This window comes from Dipodomys ordii, unplaced genomic scaffold, assembly GCF_000151885.1.
Source record: "Dipodomys ordii isolate 6190 unplaced genomic scaffold, Dord_2.0 Scaffold25, whole genome shotgun sequence".
Classification (NCBI taxonomy): domain Eukaryota; kingdom Metazoa; phylum Chordata; class Mammalia; order Rodentia; family Heteromyidae; genus Dipodomys; species Dipodomys ordii.
In genome coordinates, this window is record NW_012267241.1 from 10991844 (window position 1) to 11016064 (window position 24221).

A 24221-nucleotide genomic window follows, 5' to 3' on the forward strand; every position below is an offset into this window, starting at 1 on the left:
AAAGAAAAAAAAGAGGTAGAAATTTCAAACTCTACTACAAAGCCATAGTAATCAAAACAGCTTGGTACTGGCACAAGAACAGACCTCAGGACCTTAGAATTGAAAACCCAGAAACGAACCCACAAACCTATAGCCATCTAATCTTTGATAAGGGAGCTAAAAAAAAATAAAATGGAAGAAAGACAGCCTCTTCAGTAAATGGTGCTGGCAAAATTGGTTAATCACTTGTAGAAAACTAAATCTAGATCCTTATATATTACCCTGCACCAGAATCAACTCTAAATGGATCAAAGACCTAGAAGTCAAAGCAGACACCCTGAAAACATTACAGGAAGGAATAGGAGAAACCCTAGGTCTCCTTGGCACAGGCTGAAATTTTCTTAATAGAGACCCAGAAACACAACAAATCAAAGACAGGTTGGACAAATGGGATTGCATGATGTTGCAGAGCTTCTGCATGGCAAAGGACATAACTAGCAAAATCAATAGAAAGCCCATGGATTGGGAGAAGATCTTCACTAGCCATACCACTGACAAGGGTCTCATATCTAAAATATACTTAGAACTCAAAAAACAAAATCCCCCAACAAGAAATCCTCAAAGAAACAACTGCCCAATAAACAAGCAGGCTAAAAACTTACACAGAAACTTCTCTGAAGAGGAAAGAAGGAAGGCCAATAGACACATGAAGAAATGCTCAACCTCTTTAGCCATAAAATAAATGCAAATCAAAACAACATTGAGATACCACCTCACCCCAGTTAGAATGGCTATAATCAAGAACTCTTAACAACAACAGATGCTGGAGGGGATGTGGACAGAAGGGAACCTTACTTCATTGTTGCTGGGAGTGTAAACTTGTTCAACCACTTTGGAAAGTAGTATGAGGTTCCTCAAAAGACTCCACATAGAGCTCCCCTATGACCCAGCAATACCACTTTTGGGCATTTACCCAAATGATCACAAACAAGACCACACTAAAGCTATCAGCTCAACTGTTTATTGCAGCATTATTTACCATAATAAGATATGGAACCAAGCCAGATGCCCCTCAGTAGATGAATGGATCAAGAAAATTTGGTTTATATACACAATGGAATTCTATGCCTCCATCAGAAAGAATGGCATTGCCACATTTGTTAGGAAATGGAAAGACTTGGAAAAAATTATATTAAGTGAAGTAAGCCAGACCCAAAGAAACATAGGACCCAATAGCTAGTAAATGTCTGAGTCAAGTAGAAAAGGTCAGATAAGTTGATGTTAGGCGAAATGAACCCCAAGATAAGGACACAAGTGGTATTTTCTTTCTTGCAATTGTTTTTAACGTATTTATAAGATGATTTATTTGTTGCTTTGTATGTCCCTTCCCTATGGTATAACCCCTGTTTTCACTGTATTTGATGTTGGTATAATTTGGGGAGGAGAAGGGGGAAAAACAAATTGTTTAAATAGGGATACAGGTGGACCCATTGCAACAATGAAGATGTTATGTCAAAAAACGAACTTTACAACTTTGGCTGGGGAGGGGGAGGAGGGGAAGGGAGAGTATAGTCGTGGAGATGGAAAGGGATGATAGGGGAAAAACAAGGACGGAGGCAACAATGCTTGATAAGAAATGTACTCATTACCTTGCCCAAGTAATTGTAACCCGTCTGCACAGTATTTTCACAATAAAAAAAAACTTTAAAAAAAAAAGAAAAAAGGAGGTAGATATTCGATAGTTATGTGCAAACCACTCAATAATATAGATGGAACATATAGTAGGAAATATTAAATTTGCAAATTTCTAAATAACGGCCTATTGGTTAAACACAGGTGTAAAGATAAGTTGTAAATTTGTTCGGTATGGAATTCTTAGAAATTTAATGTCTGTCTTTTTAAGTGTCTATGAAACATTTACTAGACTGAGTCCACCAAACATAACTTTTCACTCAGGACACGCTTTTCAAAAATTACCCCCAAAAGTTACCATGCAAATCTATAGGGTTTTGAGGATTCAAATTACTTCAATTTAACTTTGTGTAATTTCTTTAACTGTGTGTATTTTTACAAAGAAACCTCGTGTGTATTTTCATTTAGAAGAAAGAAAAGAACACAAGAGAAATAAGAAAAAGAAAACAAAGATGGAAAAGTAAAGACAGTAGCATATTGTATTATTTTTAGATAGAACCATGTGGAGCGGCACCGACCTCCAGTTATCACCAGAAAACGCCCTAACAATGCCAAAGATGCCTAATCATAACAATTCAATCCAGTTCATAGTTATTTGCACACATCTCAAAATTCACTCTAAGAATTCAAAATCTTTCATTCTTGTACAAACAGAATGCTGGTTATGGGAACGTAAATAGACATTACGTCCTTGCTTCAGAGCTGAGCTCTGTATAAACTTTGCTTTTTCTTCTCTTTTGTATCAGAATGTGGATTTCCAGAAAACGGTACTGTCAAATCTTCTAGATTTCATCTTTTGTACTACTTACTGTACGCTAGAAAGTCTATTCCGGTAACATAGCTCTCTGCTGCCACCTTCTGGTATCTGCCTGCTAAAATCAGGCAGCGAGCAAGTTACAGGTTATTGTATTGGCCTGGACTCCAGCGTCTCACTGCTGGCAACCTTCTCATTGCTGGTACTCTCTCCTTAAAAAGTATTTTTCCCCAGATCTCTTGTTCGAAAGAATTCAGTAATAGCAAATGCAAACAGCAACTGAGTAACCAAACTGTGGCTGGATCGCAGTGGACGGTTTGGCTGCAGCCACTTGTCAGCTAGTATGATGAATGGAGATTCTGGGTGAGAACCCCACTGAATGATAATCGTCTCTGGTTCCCTCACACTTGCTGCTAGTAGTTGTGCCGGAGGAAGGAGAGGATCAGGATGGCCTACCTGAACAAAGAAGCGAAGCCCTTGCTGGGACCTGCAGAGCCCTTCCACTTGCCCTATGTGGAAAAAACCCCCACTTCATTCTAGCTGGACAAAGAAAACTGTTAATAGACCCAGCTTCACATTTCAAGTCACAGTAAATAAAAATGGATTTGGAGCTGAGGGGCTGTAATTAATTAGCTAATGGATACAGGTATCAAGTCCACTTGTAATTCTCTAAATCAATTATTGGTCTATATTATTGAGCACTGAGTGTTTTTCCTTTACCTCGTCTTAACTTTGCATCTTCCTGGATCTTAGAGTAGTCTACATTTTAAAACATTGTCTTTCAATCAGGAGCCAGTGACACAATCTGGCTATCCTGGCTACATGGGAAACTGAAAACAGGAAGCTCATAATTTGAGGCCATCTTGAGCAGAAGCATTCATGAGAGCCCTTCCCAATCCATAGCTCTATGCCTGTCATCCCAAGATAGGTAGGAGGCTGAGTTTGGAGAATTGGAATTCCAAAGGCAGAAAAGTCCATGAGATTCCCTCTCAGTAGAGGGAAGCCAGACATACTGACACATGCTCGTAATCCCAGGAAGGTTGGGGAGTCTGAAGTAGGTACCTGCCTCCCACCAGAAGCAAGAACTTATCCTAAAAGTAGCCAGAAAAAAAAACAGGACAGAATGCATAGCTCCATGATATTACACTAGTCTAGTGAACTCAAGGCCCTGAATTCAAACCCTGGTACTGCCACAAAAAAAAATGTCTTTCATGGAGTGAGAAAAGCTTAGGCCTCTGTGATCCTGGCTGCTTACTGGACTGGCCTTGAATCAGGATCTTCTCAATCTCTGCCTTCTTAGTAGGTAGGATTATAGGTGTGAGCCAAATGCTTTCCTCTGTTTTTTTGCCTTTAAGCAGTCCTACAAGGGAATTGCCATTCGATAAAGCAGCTTATGAAAATGCAGCATGTCTTGATTGATGTCATCCTTTTCAACATTCTTGCCCATCCCTGCCAACCCTCACTTTTCTTATTTTTTAGGATATATATTGAATTCTTTGCCATTTAACAAGGCTGCTTATGTATACAACAAATCTTGATCTGCATCACCCATTTCAACATTTTCACCTCCTTTTGATCTACCCCTTCCCTTTTTTTCTTAATTTTGTGGTATATACAATGAATTCTTGACTGCCTTTTCCTCCTCTCCACCTTCATCATCTTCCCCTCTCCCCTTGGCCACAAGTTGAATATATCAGCTATTTAATGTAGTAAAGGAAAGCTGGCTAACACAGTAGCTATTTGACTAAATGGATGTGTTGAGTAATTTACACATACACCCAAGCACACAGTCAAACACACACATACAAGCAGCCTTCCTTCTGTACAACATTGTACTAACTAATGTGTATGCCTACCCTTGTGTTATGTAGTTCCCAGTGTGCCCTGGTTTTTATTAACATGGAACCCTCTAAAAGCTAGGGCTGCCTGTAGGCACTCTGTTTACATGCCCAAGACAACAAATTCACAAAAGCAGTACCCATAATATCAAATCAGGAAATGTTTTTCCCAACTATAACTCTGTGTTATTCAATAGATCCTTCTTTTGAACACATCCAATGATAGTGCAATCTACTCTCTACACTACACACTAGTTCTTTTTTTTTTAATACAGTGAAAGCAGGGGTTATACTGTGGGGGAGGGACATACAAAGCAACAAAGAAATAATCTTATAAATGTGTTAGAAACAATCACATGAAAGAAAAAAAAACATTTGAATACTTATCTTAGGGTTCATTTCCCTAACATCAACTTATCTGACCTTTTCTGCTTGACTCAGACATATACTAGTAATTGCAAATAAGGGAAACTAGGGGACCTATGTTTCTTTGGGCCAGGCTTACTTCACTTAACATAATTTTTTCCAAGTCTTTCCATTTTCTAACAAATGGGAGCAATGCCATTCTTTCTGATGGAGACATAGAATTCCATTGTGTATATATACCACATTTTCTTGATCCATTCATCTACTGAGGGGCATCTGGGTTGGTTCCATATCTTAGCTAAAGTAAATAATGCTGCAATAAATATAGTCGTGCTGGTAGCTTTAGTGTGGTCTTGTTTGTAATCATTTGGGTAAACACCCAAAAGTACACACTAGTTCTTAAGTTAATTCATCCTCCTGGTAATTTTGTGCTCATTTTTTATTGTGGCTCTGTAATCCGCAGCTACATAATTTATATTAAATTTATAATTAAAGAAACATCTCTCTAGAGTTGATAACTTCTCTGGTGGATTCTGTTTCAGCAGAGTCCACTATGGCATTGCTAACAATTGGCACCTCTTTGACCCAAAGCCTGCTCCAATCCTATAGGCACTTGAGCTACAGAATTCAGGGATTCTCATTTAACTACAAAGCCTCAGAGCTTAGAGTGACATTGTACGTATGCACCTCCAAGAGTCAGAGGCTCTCAACTAAATGTGCTTATCACTTTAATTTGCCTTAGGAATCCAGGTGTCTCTGAAATGCTAAATCTGTTAGAAAAAATGATCACTACACATTGTACAAATACAGGATTATCATTGAGGATGCTGTGTGTGTGTGTGTGTGTGTGTGTGTGTGTGTGTGTGTGTGTGTGTGTGTGTGTGTGTGTGTGTGTGGTGGATATACTGCCAAGATTATATGTCAAGAGTCAGTGAAGTCCTTTGCTTAAGGCTAACACAGCCTGCATGGAGGGGCTGGTGTACAGAAGAACAGTGCTTCCTAGTGAGCCACCATGGGGCTCATCTGAAGGACCATTCTTGCATTCTGGCTCCCTGTAGTGTTGACCGAGATTGTCCTCAAGTCTATATTACAGTTTACCATGTTTCTCTAGCTAATCCTGCTACTAGCAGACCCAGAGCAGCAAGTTTGTGGGGTTTTTTTTAATCTTCTCATGAAACAATTCTTTAGGATCACAGAGGATCCATATCAGGAGCAGGTTCATTCACGCAAAGTAAGAGATGAGAATAGTCAAGTCTCAGGAATAAATGGAGGCTAGAGGGATCTTAAGAATTTGAGCTTTGATTGGTGTGTGCAGATAGGGTTGTGTGGTCCTTTTTGGAAACTGGGTCGTATGTCATTAACTCCTCCCATACACTGAGTAGGAGAGCTTTTACTTTAACGGATCTGACTGTGACCATCAGGGTGGCTGGGTAGGTGGAAGATTTTGTCTAGCCAAGATGCTACTGATACGTTGACTATCACAAAAGCCACCAATCATGGTCACAAAGATGTTCCACTCTCCATGGCTGAGAGGGCCATGGAGATCAACAAGATGCAGGTACTTGACATGAGTTGTTTGGTTAATATCAACAGCCCACTCTCCTTGGCCATTCAATTTCCTGACTGCCTAGCTCTTCAGCCTCTGCTTCATTCCCCTTAAAGCTCACATGTCTGGATTCCAAAGGTGCTCCTTAATTAGCATCCTGCCCACTAAATTACACCCCAGAAGCTGTTTTTCCACTAGGGCGGGAGGAGAAACTATCTTACTCTGCTCTGACACCCTGAGGCCTAAGAATTTTGACCATCAGAGATCACTTTCTTTGAGAATTGTGTGCATTCTTCAATATATTAAACATATTAGAAATCCACTAGTTCTTCCGAGAAGGGCTCAGACTCTGAGATCTTTCTAGGGACTGAGCATGCTTTGGGTATGAAGGATAATATTCTAGGAAAGTCTTGAGCTCCTGGTTGGAAACACTCCTGCAGGCGTGGGTCTGGTACAAGTGTAAAATTGGCAGCCTAGACAATGGGAGGTGTTTTCTTTCCTGATGACTGTTTATCCGATCCTTTGATGCTGCTATCTGGATTCACAGATGTCAAGGGGTGTGGTGGTGAGCTTAGAAAACCTTTCTCAGGGCTTGAACAGATGCTCCCCATAGCTTCCCTAGGGAACTTTTGTCCATTGGTTAAAGGTTTAAATCTCTGATCTAAGTTTAGAGACTTAAGTTTGTTTAAACAGATTGTCCTCTTACAAGCTGACAACCAAAAGAATAAATTTGAAGAGTAAACGCATCTGAAGGAAACATCCGTATTACAGCTAGTGATCACTCTAAAACTTAACATACCTTGCTTAATTTCACTAATTGTCTTAATGAAGAAAAAGATCTGCATAATCTGTTTGCATTTCAGCTTCAGGCTTTGCCAGCTCTCACCTCAACAATCACACACACACACACACACACACACACACACATTCACACATACACACGCATGCACACTTGCACACAACCAAAGGTCAGATATAGCTCTCTGTTTTGGAATAAGAGAAAACTTTCTTCAGGCAATAGGAATATCTAAAAATGTCTTCCTCGTCTAGTGGTATAGCAGAAGAGGAAGCTAATTTATTTAAAATTATTAACATGTGTCCTTGTATTATTTTGTTTCAAATGTTTGTGTCATCTTTTATAAAGTGATGGAGTCACCCTATCCCTTACTGCCTTTGTGTTTTCTTGTATGCTATACCTTTATTGGGAAAAGATAGGCATTTTTTCTAAACCATTTAAACAAAACCAGGGGAAACCATTGAAAAAGTGTTAGATTTGACCTTTTGGAAGATTGCTTAAGGCAAGAAGATGAGTCTGGGGAAGAGAAAGGCTACCTAGAGACAAGAAATCTCGTCAATAGATCCTTGTGATATTCAGAACTAGAATGGATGAAAGAAATCTGCCCATGTTGGGCGCAGCAGATTGTAGGAGGCAGGAGATGTGGAAATGGTGATCACAAAACTGATCCTCCCTCTGTGGGTTATTGTAAAAGTGGAAAGAATTATTCATTCATTAATAACCAATTACCAAAGGACAATAAGCATCAAGGAAATGGTTCAGACAAAATAGCCACATGTAATAATTTTCAGTGCAAGGAAAATCGGGACAATTCCAAGGGTTTTGATCAAGACACATTGTATTCATAACCTGCTTTGCCAAATGGTAACTCTTTTGAAGGAGTTACTATAGTGATAAGGTAGAGAAAGGATTGGAAGAGAGACTTTGATGTGAATTTCTTTCTATTGTCTCTGCAGACTCTGCCATATAGTGACAATAATGAGGTAGGGAAACTGGAAATATCTCCAAATCTCCATTGCTCATCCTTGCAAAACTGCATCTCTTTAGAATCAATCTAAATGAATTACACATCCTCTCTTAAGTAAGGGGTTCTAATATGTCATTCCAGAGCAAAGGGATTGGGGCAATTATTCCTGAACCTGGCTTTGTGTGGCTTAAAGAAAGAAGATGAATAATTATAAACAATTTGTCTTGGTAACAAGATGGAATACAAGATGTTTTCTTTTTTTGTTGGCCCTAATAACTTTCAAGGCATTATGTTTGTTTTTGATTGTTTGTTTGTTTTAGATGAATTATTCTAGGTAAATGGAGAATCTGCTCACACTTTTCAAATTTGCATTGTCTAACTTGTATTCAATGTTAGATACTTATTCTGGAAAATAATAAATAATAAAAAAAAACTCTTACATTTTTTAAAGTTCGAATTGATAACTATCTAGACATCCCTTCCTGGATACCTTAATTCTTTTAAGCTCAAGACTGTAAAGTATAATTGAGATGAAATTACAATGACATAGTTTGTTCTGGGTATTCTATCCCTTAATTATTTTGTCTCCACTAACATCAAGGCTTTATAAAATTTTAATAGTACATGAATTGTAGTGAATACTTCACTCTTTAGCATGATATAAGTAAATGTATCTTGCATTTTCAATTGTCTTAAACTTGTCTCCTGATATTCTGTGACTAATACTGCCATTAAAACATTTCACAACATGTAGGGTAGAGAAGATTTCTTGAAAAAACTCACTAGAAATGAAGTTGCTGCCGGTGTAGCGATTCAGGTAAGACTAATTTGGTTTGAGTATTTTATTCTTGCTTTAATTTGCATTTTAGTTAGCATTTTAAATTTGCTTTCAGTGAGGCAACTTGTCGCTGCTCAGTTTGCAAGCTGGCAGTTTTCTCTCCTTAGCTGATGACAGTTGCCCTCTGTGTCCAACCAGCAGTGTCTGATCATGCATGAAATGCTGACCTCTCGTATACATATCTCATTTTGTGCTTTAATGGGAATTTCTGCCAGGCTAGTGAAAGGGTAGTGAGATCTTATTCCTAAGTGTTGAACTCTTTAGTTTGTTTTGTGGTGGTTAGGTTTGCTTAACTTTCAGTGTCTCTAACTTGAATTTACTTATTTTACCCTGAAACAAACGCACTGTGTGCTGTGATATTTCTCAGTAAAGATTGGAAATGAAAACCTGAGAACTCACAAGACAATTTTAATTTTTGAAAATCTTTGCCTATCACCTGTGCATCCTTTGGAACCTTGGTAGTGTCTTTGATCTATGACATGGTTTTAGAAATACACACACACACACAATTAGAATCAGAATTACACACATACAAACACACATAGAAATACATTAGACATGTGACTCATTCATATGAAATTGCAGTTATTTTTTATTATCAGAAAAACACAATCAATTACAGCCAAAAAGTCCAAATATAATATTATCTACTTCTTTGATCCTCTTTGTAATTTTCTTCTGTTACTTTTTTCTTTTGTGACTTGAAACATACATATTAAAAAATCCCATTGTCTTCCCAGACATTTTCCTAATATTTTGTTATTGATTTCCTTCTTATCATTTGTTCTTAGATTACAGAAATTGGATATATCTCACTATATGATATCAGTGTGCTCTCTTACGGTTCTCCAACATTTACTTAAGAATGCTTGATTTTTTGTCTATTCACTTTTTTCATTTCTTCTAATAATAATTTTTACAGTATTTGTACCCTTGCATTGTACAAATAGTACAATGACTGTACTATTTGGCCTTTCAATAACAACAAAGATAATTGTCTGGTACTTAATATGAACTGAATGTTTGGATACTTAAAAACTTAATGAATTATTTGAAATCTTTCCTAGTAGAAAAGGCTGCTTTCCATCGAAGAAAATCAGTTCACAGAGAGAAAGAAATTTGTGCATAAGAAAATATTATTCAGCATTGCACTAGAAGAAATTGAGAGTCCTCTGATGGAAATAGAAGAGGATGCTGTAAAAATCAGAGTCATCCACGGAGAACATTATGATGTAAGCATTTATAATCATTGATTATATAGCCAATTATATATAGGTTGTCCAGAAAATAATTTATAGAAATATTTAGCTTGATAAACCATGTATACGAGTTTACATTACTATTTAGAAAATGGTGACCTCATACAGAAAAATAATGGACACACTAAATAACTCTTTGAACACCATACCACTGGAATGTGGTGGAGTGATCTCACAAAGACTGTTCCTTAGAATCCTATACTTTATCTTGTAATATACATAGGAAAAGCAGTTTTCAAATGGATGGGCAAAGATGTATCTGGTGATGTCATTATCTTGATAGGATAATTAAATCTTCATTGCTTTTTAATAGACTATGAAGTTCTGTTTACTTGAACATAAAATATAAAGCATCGTGACATTTTCATAGGGGATTTTTTGATGCATACAGAAGTGAAAACAATTAAGCAACTATCAATAAAATACTACAAGTTTATGACAGTAACTGATTTTAGTAGCCCTTCCCCCCAAAAAATTAGTAGAAAAATATGTATGCAAACTGTCATTAGTCTTTCAGAGAAGCAGAGGGTGTGGTAAGAGTTATATATTCTTGTTATTTTTTTCTGTTGGAAAGACATACATATATTTGCTTGAACCATTTTGGCAATAAAATTTTTCATTTCTTTGCAAATGTTGATATAATTTTACGCTCTTGGTTATCAATAATTTTCTTTTTTAAATTTCTAATGTATTTATTGTAAAGGTGATTAAAGAGGGTTACAGTTACGGAAGTAAGGTAATGAGTATATTTCCTTTTGAACACTGTTAACCTTCCCTCCTTCAGTTTAGTCATATAAAAAGAGTTTCTATAACACATAATAATTTTGATTGCCATTGCTTCCCAATAAAATATAGAAGAGAAGGTTACTTAGCCGTAAACTAGAGAAAATTTGAGCCTAACCAAATCTAGCAATTTCTACAAGATCATGGAGCATAGAAACAAGAACATCTAAGTAGTAATCCATATAAAGATTCTGAATGCTGTCATAATGCTCATGTAACAAATATATTCCCAGTACCAACACCTAGTGGGATAAATGATTTAATAATGTGTCTCCCTTTCATTAACAATGGGAATTTATTAATTACATCAAGAGATTCATTACAATTGTCTCAGTATTATAATGAATTTTCAGACAAGATTAAAGTATTTTGTTTCTCCTTATTTTATAGTAGCCATAGTTTTAGAACTTCTTGTAGTTCGGTAATAATTTTTATTTTATTATATCTTAATAGTTAATAATGTATAAGAACTTTTCACGTAGCATGAAATCTAGGAAACACTTTACATACTTGTTAATGTTTGCTGACAACTTCCATTTAATTTTAATTTAGTTTAAATTTTAAATGTCAGAATAAAAATTCTATTCCCTTATAAGTGGTTTTGTTTTAAAACTTAAATGGGTTAAATTTTATTTTCAGCTAATATGTTGAGACTCTGGATGTCACAATGTTTCTATACTTCATATGTACTGTATTTACTAAAACATTTAGTTATGTAATTATTATTTAATTATAACCATAATAATTGGATAAATGTCTGAATGTCTTCTAGATGCTTAATGATATAATTGATAGGAAAAAAAAGGTCCGAGTAAAAGTAGAAAAAACAAGGAAAAAATTGCATAAAAAGGAGAAGATATCCCGTGTTGCATTATCAGAAACAGTGGTGAGAAATTTATTTCAAAAAACCATTTTGAATTTATAAGCCTTTATGTCCATGTAAACTAGTCAAAAGAATTTAATTTTAGGTGGAGCATTGTATTTCTCATTGCTTGCATTAAACAAACTTTCTGTGCACATGACCACACACACAAACATACACATATACTTTTCTTCTAGATGGTGAGGACAACAGCCTTTAATTAAGGTGGAATGTGAAGCAAAAATGTATATTGGATTGTGCAGAAATCCACTGTTTTCTTCTGCTTCCATGCTGGTTTCCAATGCTTGTGGTTTTAGGTAGAAATGAAGAAAAAAAAGGCAAAGAAAGAGAAAGGGAAGGAAAGAAGTAAAGAATGAGAAAGGAAAAGATGAAGCATTGAATCTTTCCCAAATTCTTATGCTGAAATTATAGCCAATGAATTAGTATTAGGAAGAAAGACTGTACAATTATATATATATATACATATATATGTATATAAAGAAAACAAAAAATAGCCAGAGCAGAAATAACAGAAATGGACTGGCAGCTGACTCAAGCAGTCAATGACTACCTACCAAGCATGAAGCCAAGAGTTCAAGTACCAGTGCTGCCAACACCAATAACAAAACAAAAACATACTACTTACTATACTTAAACAGCTAATCTTGTATAGAAAGTCAGGCCCAGAAACACAAACCATGCATGTTTTCCCTTAGTATGTGAAAGCAATCTTTAGCTCATAAATTAGTAAGTAAATGTGGCAGGTGATATGCAAGTGTATACAAATTTATTAGCTGAAATATGGTAGAGTCAAGGGAGATCTTAAATAGTGTAATTCCTAACGTTTAACAAAATAAATATTAGGAAACAGTTACTTGGGAAGGGGGAGTTGAGTCAAGAGGAAAGGGACAGAGAGATGAAGAGGAGATGTAGGGAGAATGCAATCAGGTATCTAGTATATTACAAAAATAAAAAGAATCCATGTATATCCTACGAAGTTAAGAAAAGTGGGGAAAGGGGTGGGTAGAAGAGAGATGGGTGAGGATATTGAAAGACTGCATTCATAAAGTGCTTTGTTAAATGGCAACTCCTTTGTACAACTACTTAAAACAATAAACATAAATAAAAAGGGAGAGTATCAGAAGCCTAAATAAAGATCCAGTCTAGAGTATCTGAGATAAGAATAGGAAACACATAATACAGAAAATAAGAGCAAAATGGACAGCAGTTGGGATCTATGGAATCATTTAGGAACATAAGCTGGATGTGGGAAATAATATACAATAATATGTAATAATGTACAATGTTCTAGCCCAGAAGCCAGTCGGTTGCTCTGAATATCTAACAGTTTTGAAGGGAACATAAAAAATAGTTGTGAATTCACCACTTCAAGCTGGAATTGCATGGGTCCAGCTTGAGAAATTGTAACGGTAGCAAATAGTGGTTTTTTTTTTTCTCTGAAAGATTAGAACAATGTATACTCTTGGCTGGCTGCAGATGCACACGGCACATTTGTGGAAGCCAGGGACCACATGGATGTGTTATGGAACTTGTTAGCTGTTTGTTTCTGTGTTCTTTTTCCTTCCTTCCTTCCTTCCTTCCTTCCTTCCTTCCTTCCTTCCTTCCTTCCCCCTCTCTTTCTCTCTTTCTCTCTTTCTTTCTCTCTTCTTTCTCTTTCTTTTTTCTTTCCTTTCTTTCTTTCTTTCTTTCTTTCTTTCTTTCTTTCTTTCTTTCTTTCTTTCTTTCTTTCTTTCTTTCTTTCTTTCTTTCTTTCTTTCTTTCTTTCTTTCTTTCTTTCTTTCTTTCTTTCTTTCTTTCTTTCTTTCTTTCTTTCTTTCTTTCTTTCTTTCTTTCTTTCTTTCTTTCTTTCTTTCTGGCAAATTTATTTAGAAGTCAAAGGAAAGACACAAAAAAAAAGGGAGGGCGACTCCAATGTAGTCTTCTAGTAAGGCAAGTCTTTTGTCCGCTTGTGTTGCTTTAGTAGTATGGGGCTCCTCCCATGTCTCTTTTGGACATTGTGCTGAGTGCTTGCATGAAACCACATGCTTGCAAGGTGTCCCTGTGTGCCGGTGGAGAGAAGAGACAAGCATGTGGAAAAAAGGCGGGGCAGGAAAACAGAGAGGACAGAGAGTGTTTACCAATCTTATCAATGGAAAAGTGGAGAGCACAAAACTAATTCGCTACCTATATTACCAAGAGATTACATACAACTGGTTTTTAGTTGTTCATACAGCCCATTGTCATTGTGCCTCCATTTGGTGAGGATTTCAAAAGCCAAATACTTAAAGCATTTCTGAATTTTGTTTGCAGGATAAACGGTCAACGGTTTTTAAACAGTATGAAGGCACGAAGACTAAAACAGTGCATTATAATGAAAAAATAATTCAGATGACTAAAGAATTAAGGGAAATAGAAGAGCAAAACGCAAAATTTGACAGGGAACTTGAACTTTTAAGGTAAGTGTTTCAATTTTGTAATCATTTTCAATGTTTACTTGGTAAATAAGTTCTCATGTTCTTATTTAAATTTTATTCTTTAAATGGTACATATTTTCTATTGCATTTTTATGTATACCACATATGTGATAAATTTAATCATTTGAGTTATTGGTATGAATAATTTGTTGAAGAAATAGAGCCAGGCCTATAAAAGAGAACTTGTTACAGGGAGAAGAGGTTCGTGGGCTTTAAATATGAGCCAGAAGTCAAATTTATAAAGGCTGATAATAGTCACAGTGAAGAGAGAAAAAAATTAAGAACCTAGCATGGAACTAATGGATCAGAGAGATTGGAAGAAATGGGAGAGACTAGAAGAAAATTTCAATATCTTTTAATATTGTGGGGTTTTTTTCCCCAAAATATATCCTAAAATTATTTCAGAAAGGAAAATGGAAATCAGCTAGTGGCATGGATTTTTTTTTCTTCCCAGGAAACAGTTTTATGATGTGAGACTTGAAAAAGAATGTATCCAAACAGTGTATGATCATCTTGCGGAGGAGAGATCAAAATGCTATGACAGACTCTATAGGGAAGGCCAGATGTTTAGAAAGTTCGTTGATATGAGACAAAGAACTCTGGCAAGTCTTTGTGTAAGTATTATTTTTGACTTGTTTTAAATTGTTTTAAGTTAAGTAGAGTAGTGGTCAAATTAGTAGGTAGTTTGAAACATTCTTCATTCATACTGTAATAGAAAAGGTGTTTGTTTTTTAACAATTGGTTGGAGACTCAATATATATATATATATATATTCTCTATACATACATATATAAATACATATAAAATCTCTATTGCTGATCATGTTTTAACAACTCACTAATGATTATTGTTGTTCACTGAGAGGTCTGTCAGTAAATGGACATAACAATCTCACTACAGTCTCAGTGTCACTCCATCTGTGGCTCATGTGGTATAGCACATGTCTAGAAAGCAGAAGACCCTGAGTTCAAACCCCATGACTACCTATATTAATTAATTTGTTAGAGAGAACATGCAACTTTCATTTTCCCCCCACAGTAATTAAATATAGCCATTCTGCATAGAGTGCTTTTCAATGCATTTTATGATGAGTCAAACTTTCATTGTATTTTATATTGAAGTCCAATAATGAAATGTAGATCATATTTATGTTTATAGAGCTATTTCTATATTTTAATGGAAGTATGAGAATGGTTTCATTTTGTTTCTCAATAAATATTCTTTGAATATTACCAACCTCCCCTCTCCCTCTGTTTTTTGTGTTAGTACGGGGGAGTGATTTCAAGACCTAAAACTTTCACTTGACTTTTTTCCTTAAGACTGTTTTTCTTCCATGTGAGCCACAGTTCCACACCTAGCTTTTTGCTGAATAGAAATAAAAAGATAATGAACTTCTTTGCCCAGGCTAGCTTCAAGTCATGATCCTCAGATCTCAATATCTGGAATAGCAAAAATTACAGGTGTGACCAACTAACCACTCTCGGATAAATAAGAACATTTTATTCTCTTTTAGAAAATATTTTTACAAGATTTCAATGACACAGTATACTTACTTTTATGAAACAGCAAGACTGATACAAACGTCTTTTGAAGCTGAGTTTTGATTAATAAAAAGTTCTATATATTAAATTTTATACAGACTTTCACTAAGTAAAATATATTTAATTAAATGGTTCCTACATTGTATTACATTTCGTAATGGCTTTTTAATTTAGTTGTAATATATTAATACCTTGGTTTTAAATATATGTGTACATATGCATTCATACACACATATATGCTTATTTAGAAATATTTAGGACACTGTTTTTTCATAAAAGATAAGTTTTTATTTTATTAAAACTTTTCTGCAAATCTTTTTAAGGTTTATGCAATGTAATAATATAATTTTACCAGTTAATTTTCATCCTGATACTTATATATTCAAATGATTCTTGCACATTCAACTATTGCATTCTTACTTTTTTTTATATTTAAAGTCAGTGTTAACAAATTGTAGAATATCTGGGACAAATGAACACATATGCAGGTAACTGACCATGCTGCATTTCATGCTATGTTGTGATCCTTCCTATAAGAAAATTATTAATAAAATATAGTAGTTTTATTAATAGTGATGTCTTTTTTTTTCCATTTTAGACAGTGGCTGTTACACAGAAAAGTTTTTTCCCTTGTTTAAAAATATGAAAATAATTGTCGCCATCTAGTGGTTGGATGATGCCTCTTCTGGAGGTGTCTGATGACAGTGTCTCAGGGGTGGTAGTTTTACTGAAAAAAAAACACCTCTTGCTACAAGAAAACTTAAGTATTTGACTTAAGCATCATCACAACCCCTATATTTTATCACAACAACAGAGTTGTTTGTTTGGATTCAACCACACTTTCTGATTGCACTGGTACTGAGACTAAGAAGATCTCAATAATCATTTATTGATAGGCCTTCCAGCATTTTAGTACAATGATAATCATTACTGATTATGGCAAAATAGGATAAGCAAGAGAGTGATAGAAAAATATTGTCTAAGCAGCTTCTAGATGATTGAGCTTTGAATTTATTTTAATCAAAAAAGCCAGTCTGACTTTGGATTCATCTTTCAGTCTCGTGGATCATTTTTTCTTCCCATGCACTTGCCTCCATCTCCTTCCACTGGTTTTACTCTGTTATTTGTACTTGCTTGTTATCTGCTGATCTCATACCAGAATAATGACTTCCTTACAAGGGCAGGGGTTTTTCTGCCACAGTCTTCTCTGCATACTGAAATCTCAGAGGTATGGCTGGCAAAAGCAAAGAATCCACGAATGATTTTGAATGAAAGAGTGGATGGGTGCTTGTTTTGGCGGTTTTGCTGCCTATAGTCATGATGATAGCTAGAAGCAGAGGTCTTGCTGAGATAATTTCTCTAAGATGTGGAAGGCCAGTCTGATCTGACACCCATTTCTGTGAAAACTTATGCTCTGTATCAGAGCAAACACCCCATATTCTCTCTCTCTCCCTGACAAGAAATGGGACGTTTACCATCCAATCTGTCTACTCTTGAAAACTGTTAAAGTTACTATTACTTTCTAGCACTTAAGGATTCTGTAAAAAATCTCTAAGTCACCTATCAAGCAACCTTGGATTTGGAGGAAGTTGTTTATTCTCTATTTCTTTTTTATTTAACTTCTGTGACTAGAAGCATAGAGTCTGTCTTACATAACCATAACAGGTTAAATTTAGGGCCGTATCATTAACACTGCTGTTTATGTGTGAATATGATCATGAGTGTTAAACAGTGGAAAGTTTGCCAGATGTGGTAGCACACACTCAGGGGGCTGGAATAGGATTGTTAAGTCCAGGCCAGTTTAGGCTATATAGTGAACCCTTCTCTGGAATAACAAAGGTTATTCCTAGAAAAGTTGACCTCATATATATATATATGTAATATAAAGTATTCCAAGAAGGAAAAAAATCCATTATAAATGTGATGTTATATAACTGAGATGTTGTAAGACTGAGACAAAAGATTAGTTCACATTTATATACTATCTTTGCAGCCTGTAGCTTTTGTGAAAAACTACTAAAGAAAGAACAGAATTTGTAATAAAAAAACCACATCACAGAATTAGAAATACAAACAGTTAAAAAATAATAAAAGGAATGGTTTAAGGAAAAACAGGCACAGCTTTAGATAACATAGGATGAGATCCTGAAGTTAAAGCCAGTCTTTCTCCAGTAGGACATTCCATATCATATACCTTTCCCTGGTAGATAATTTTTTTTGTCATGGCATTTGTACTTAGTGTCTATAATTTGTAAACATAATTGTTTAAGGTAATTGTTCAAGGTATCAGTACAGCATATCCATCACACTTCTGTGGCTACCCATGAAAGGACTTTACTTTTGAAAGATCCATATGAAGATAAAGTTGACAGCATTTTAATCTGCTATCTCAGCAGGCCCAAAGTGTTAAAGCCTCTTTCCGGGCATTCTTTCAGTACTTTTTCCCCCCTTTATTGTAATTTAGGGTATGACATGAGAGGGTTAGCCTGAGAAGACAGTTTCCAGACAGAGTTCTAACAATCTCCCAATTTCTTCTGGAGTGGTTTTTATTTGCTTCCTACTGGTAGTTCTCAGGAAATACTTCCTCTCGTATCTACAGCGGCACCATATTTAGTTTTGAAATCATGTTTTAACCCTTTCACATGGAAAATTCTTACCTCAACACAAAGGTAGTAGCTTCCTGTTCAGCTAATCAGGCATTTAAATAGCAAAAGTCCTGGGTCAATTTTATCTCCTGTGATTTTTTTAAATTATATTTTTATTATCTTTAAATGCTGCACAAAGGAGTTCCCATTCAACAAATTAGTTGGTAAGTACCATGAGTCTTGACCAAGGTCACCGTTTTCAACATTCTCCCCCATCTATACTGGCCCAGCCCAGCCCCCCAATTTTCTTTTGTTTGTTTTTCAACTATTTTAAAGTATGTTTATGATATATTTTACATCAAGCACTTGAATCAAACTTCAATCTCTGGATTTAATATAGATCCTTTATAATTACATGTAATCATTATTTGAAAATACACACTGAACTAAGTCAGCTAGTGAATAAAATAACTGTTAACTAGAAACCTCAGGGACAGGGTCATGAATGATCAGTTAAGTCACGTTTCCACCGTGTTTTAGTCTCAATTCACATTTGTTTCCATCACACAGACATCCATTTTGAGTTAGCTTAGACAGCAGAGCCTAACAACATAAAGCTATGTTTTCTTAAAGGAAATTCAGTTTAATACAAAGAACTTCAAGAAGAAAAATCAGGACTCTTGATCAGAAGCCTTCCGTGCTTGTGTTTCTCTGGAGCAACAAAAGTCTGGAAGGCTAAGCAGGAAGTGTTTCTTAATAATTAATGCATATCCTCTGAGGTGTTTTTAAAAGATCATTACAAAGTTTAAATGATTCTCCTATTGACTACTCATCATTTTTTCATTGTCATGTGATTGTTCTATGAGAGCTATTATGTTCCACGCACTCAGTATTGGACAATCAAAATCAATTTAAAAAACACCTCAGCAGAAAAGATGGATTTGAAACATCAGGCTTAAATATATTCTAAACAGTAAGTGGTAATTCTCATCCACTACCCTGAAACAGTAGGGTTATTATAAGTAAAATATGCTGCCATTGTCTCAATAGTGGGAAAGGAATAAGAAATAATCCTGATAATGGAGGAACTGACCTAGTAATTTCTACAGGAAGAATTTTTTTTTCTGGAAGTGTTACTGCGGATAAATGTGGTAGAGCGCTCAAAGAGCTCAGAGACAGTGCCCAGGCCCTGAGTTCAAGCCCCAAGACAGACAAAAACAATTTTTTTAAAGAAAGAAAGAAAGAAAAAGAATATTTTTCCTTAATATTAACCTGCCTGTCACCAAATCCATTTTAATGTCACAAAATTTTGAAGATGAGGAATGTGGTTAAAATAATAAGCATTTCCTTTTTTAAAAAAATCACTGCTGATATAATTAAGCACCAATTAATCACACATAATAATGTGAGTTGCTTTTTGGACATATCTTGTTAAAATGAATCTTTTGAGAGCAGGTAGCAATAGTGTTCCTTTTATATCAAGGAGCATTTCAGTGCTTCAGTGATGGAAAGTTCTTAGAAATGAGAGAGACTGACACTAGAATACAGAGACATGATGTAGCATAAGAACGATTATCAATTAAAATAGTTATATGTTCTGCTTCCAGATATCTAAATACATTCCTAAATATACCTTACCTGGCAATGACTTATTAAAATGTGGATACTAAACTCAATTTGCAATCATTTACTTTACATATTTACTTAAAAATACTTACTTAACCTATAGTTCTGTTTAAGACTTTTTTTTTGAAAGACAATGGTCTCTGAGATTTACCACTGTTTTTACGATGAAATAGGAAAGTGAACCACCCCAGTTTTCTGTGTAAAATAACAATGGATAGTTGAGTTCCTGAAAGATTCTGAAAATTCTCTAATGGTATTATCAAAATATTAAAAGACTATTAGACTTGACCCTTCTGGAAAGCTAATAAAGGAGCCTGCCATCTTAAAGATGCTGGAAGAAGACCTGAAACTTCTGGCTTAGAGACAGAGGACTTCATTATTCATGACCCCAGCAGCAGAATGAGCTTAACTTCCCATAGGTTCTCCTTGCACATGGTATTTAAGTGGTCTGTCTGGGTCTTCCATACACAGAAGCTTTTTATCATCATACCTGAGATTTTAATCATGACGCCTGACAAGCTGTGAATGTAGGGATTCCCAATTTTTCATACACAGAATCCTGTAGCAAACCTTTGCTTCCCATCACCTATGAAATGGGAGTTCTGAATTTAAAAATAAAGTATCACAAGAGGTGTGGAACCATAGTGGCAGCAGAGGGACACCAAATGATCTGAAGAGGAAGAAATGTGCACTTTCCTTCCTGCTTCCAATGGGCTCTTCTTTATATTTTCCTGCCTTGCAGAGACAGGAGCCTATAGAGCTTCATGCCATGAAGCAGCACAGTCTTGCCATAGCCAAGTTTTGCGACTCTGAAAGAATCTTCTTTCTTTCTTTCTTTTTTCTTTTTTTCTTTCTTTCTTTCTTTTTTCTTTCCTTTTTCCTTCTTTCCTTCTCTCCCTTCCTTCTTTCCTTCCTCCCTCCCTCCTTCTCTTTCCTTCCTTCCCTTTCCTTCCTTCCTTCCTTCCTTCCTTCCTTCCTTCCTTCCTTCCTTCCTTCCTTCCTTCCTTCCTTCCTCCTTTCCTTCCATCTTTCATTCTTCCTTCCTTCTTTCCTTTTGCCAGTCCTTAAAATCTCAGGACCTGGGCACAAATCCCTGTGTTCTGTTTGCCCAGTGCTAGCACTCTACTACTTGAGTCACACCGCCACTTCTGGATTTTGGTGGTTAATTGGAGATAAGAGTCTCATGGGCTTTCTTGTCTGGGTTGTCTCTGAATCATGATATTCAGATCTCAGCCTCCTGAGCATCTAGAATTACAGATGTGAGCTACCAACACCAAGAGAAGAATGGATTTAGAACCAATCTTAGAGACATCAGTGGCAGCAACTGAAGCTGCCTTCTGAGAAGCCTATCTATTATTCAAGTTATTCAATACTAGCACTGTAGCATCAGTAAAGAAGTGGAAGTTCCACCTGCACATGCTGACCAAGGATTGGAGCACTCATTCTGGATTTAGCCATTAATAGAAATTTGTCATTAACAGTGACAGAATGAGAGGTATCAACCACTGGTAAAGGCAGAAGCTTAGATATAAAGGTAAAAGGACCAAAAGCATGGAAAGAATAAAAGAACTCACCTTTAGAATATTCTTTGTAGACTTTAGCAATAAATTTATCTACACTTAGATTCACAGATTGTATGTCCAATGTTTTTTTTAAGTGAAGGTAAAAGGTACAAGAATGAGCTAAAGATTGTGCGTATCATATGGCACATGTTGCTTTACGCATTTTGTTCCCATTACAATTGGCAAAGCTTTTGAAGGAGTACTTGGGTGAGTACTTCTGAAACCTGCCACAATGTATAGGATCATAGTAAGCCCTAATATTTTCTAAAATCCACTGAAAACAACATTTATATTTAATCTGCCTTAGAAAAAAGACCAAAGATAATAATATCCCATTCATCCACCCATCCATTTATTTATTCATCTTGAAGACACATTAGAAAGTCAGGTGTGTGTGTGTGTGTGTGTGTGTGTGTGTGTGTGTGTGTGTGTGTGTTATTTTTATTGGGGTTTAGGACTTTGGATGAGAAATGTCCCCTTGGGGCATATCCTCCTCTCAAGTAATGCCTGTTGTAATCCTTGGATTCTTTCTTTGAGCTTTTTCTTTTTCTTGGCACTGCCTTTGCTGCTGGTAGCATCTTCAGACCCTCTACCGTCTGGCTTCTTGGATCCTCTTTTTTGTGGGAACAGAGAGGCGGCCTCTTCCTCTGGTTCAGAAGCCACTTCCTCCTTAGGTTGCTTCTTCCACTTAGGAGGAATTGTGCTGCCACCAGCTGTCTCTTCAAGATCACTACTCACCAACTCCTTCTTGGAAAAAGCTTTCTTTTTGGAGGTGTGTTGGGGAGAGGGTGGAGAACAAGACAGGGGACTCTGGTTTTTCCATCCCATTTTCCTGAGGAGCCTCTTGGGGCTTTTGCTTTTGCTTCTTTGGGGGGTTTTCAGTGCTTCCTCATTCTCCTGTGGAGTACTACTGCTTTTTTTTTCTTCTGGAAATGCCATGGCAAGCACAGCACTTCTCCTGTCTCTCAAGCTTCCTGGGATTTTCAGCAGCTGTTTCCTCTGCCCGATTCCCAGGTGTGATTTCTGAGGACGTTAAATGGAATATAACACTTGCTTTTTTATTGTCTTCCCTAAACAATAGTAGAAGGAACAAGTACACATAAATTGAAATAAGTTGCAGCAAGCACTCTTCTTTTTTAACTTTTATTTTATTGTAAAGATGCTGTACAGAGGGGTTACAGTTACATGAGTACCTTTCTTCTCGAACATTGTTACCCCCTCCTTTGTTTTTTCCTCCAATCCCTTCCCTCCTCCCCACACCCTTCCATCCCCCCAAAGTTGTAAAGTTCATTTCCAAAATAGTGTTTTGTGAGTCTCATTGTTGCAGTGGGTCAGCCTGTGTCCTGTTTCAGCATTTTGTTATTCTCTTTTCCCTCCCCAAATTAGATAAATGTATATATGAGATGCAGGGTACCAAAATCAAATACAGTGACAACAGGGGATATACAATAGGGGGAAGAACATACAAAAAAAAAACAAAAAGAAAATTACATAGTACATTAAAAACAACAACAACAAAGAAAAACCCTTTCCTTTCTGAACAACAACAACAAAGAAAAACTCTTCTGTCTATATTTTTGGGGGTCATTTCACTTAGCATTATCTTACATGGTCATATCTAGCTTTTGAGATTTTCTGCTCATCTGATAAGATTATTCTAGACATATACTAATCATTGCAAATAAGGAAAACCATGGGGCCTATATTTCTTTGGATCTGGCTTACTTCACTTAATATGATTTTTAACAATAGATGTTGGAGGGGAACCCTACTGTAACTTGTTCAAGCACTCTAGAAAGCAGTATGGAGGTTCCTCAAAAGACTACACATAGAGCTCCCCTATAATCCAACAATCCCACTTTTAGGCATTTACCAAAAGATTACAAACAAGGCCATACTAAAGCTACCAGCACAACTACGTTTATTGCAGCATTAGTCACCATAGCTAAGATATGGAACTAACCCAGATGCTCCTCAGTAGATGAATGGTGGATCAAGAAAATGTGGTGTGTGTGTGTGTGTGTGTGTGTGTGTGTGTGTGTGAGAATTCTATGCTTCCATCAGAAAGAATAACACTGGCCCATTTGTTAGGAAATTCAAACACTCTTCTTAAACTAAGCTTGAATTATTTTTGAGCACAGGAAGGCAGGTTGAAGAAAATCGAAGTCTTGAAAAAACTGATAATGACAAAAATAATTCTTGAAGGGTAGGAACAAATAACAAAGGAAAGAACACTTCAAGAGCAAAAACACTAGGAGGAAAGGCCAAAAGGTGTAAAAGATGTGTATATGTTTAGGAAATGTCAAGCAGTTACAATTGCTATAGATATTTGCAGGATAAAGACCACACTTAGAAGTGGAAGCTATATCATAAAGGTGTCAAAGTCATAGTAAGGAGAACACATGTGTTAATTCAGGTATAATTGATCAGGAGAGCAACAAAGCTACCATAGTAGCTGTGATAAACTCTACTAGAATTAGTAGCTCATTTCTTATCTGTTATTTCTACTAAAAGACTATTGGCAGACTGAGACTTTGATTTCATTATCACTTAAGGTAGTTAGTAAGGGCCTAAGAAGACTAAAGAGTGGGATTGGAAATTCCTCTCATGAACACTTTTGCAGTTTGGTAATGTGAAAATTTCTTTTTCAGTGTATTCCATGGTATAAAAGTTCTTGACTATCATTGATTGTATGTAATAAGTTGGGAAAGAATGCATGATATTGGATGAAGTGATGCTGCAAAGAATTTAAT

At 36.0% G+C, this 24221-nt stretch overlaps 1 protein-coding gene across 1 annotated transcript in view; it reads left to right on the plus strand.

Moving 5' to 3' along the window:
* The window catches only part of Ccdc178 (coiled-coil domain containing 178), a 302072-nt gene that overhangs the window by 104778 nt on the left and 173073 nt on the right, over positions 1-24221 (plus strand). The window contains exons 16-20 of the mRNA XM_013014802.1: positions 8693-8755; positions 9847-10008; positions 11591-11704; positions 13991-14136; positions 14609-14768. Coding sequence (XP_012870256.1) covers positions 8693-8755; positions 9847-10008; positions 11591-11704; positions 13991-14136; positions 14609-14768 — 645 coding nt within the window. The remainder of the gene's footprint in view (positions 1-8692; positions 8756-9846; positions 10009-11590; positions 11705-13990; positions 14137-14608; positions 14769-24221) is intronic.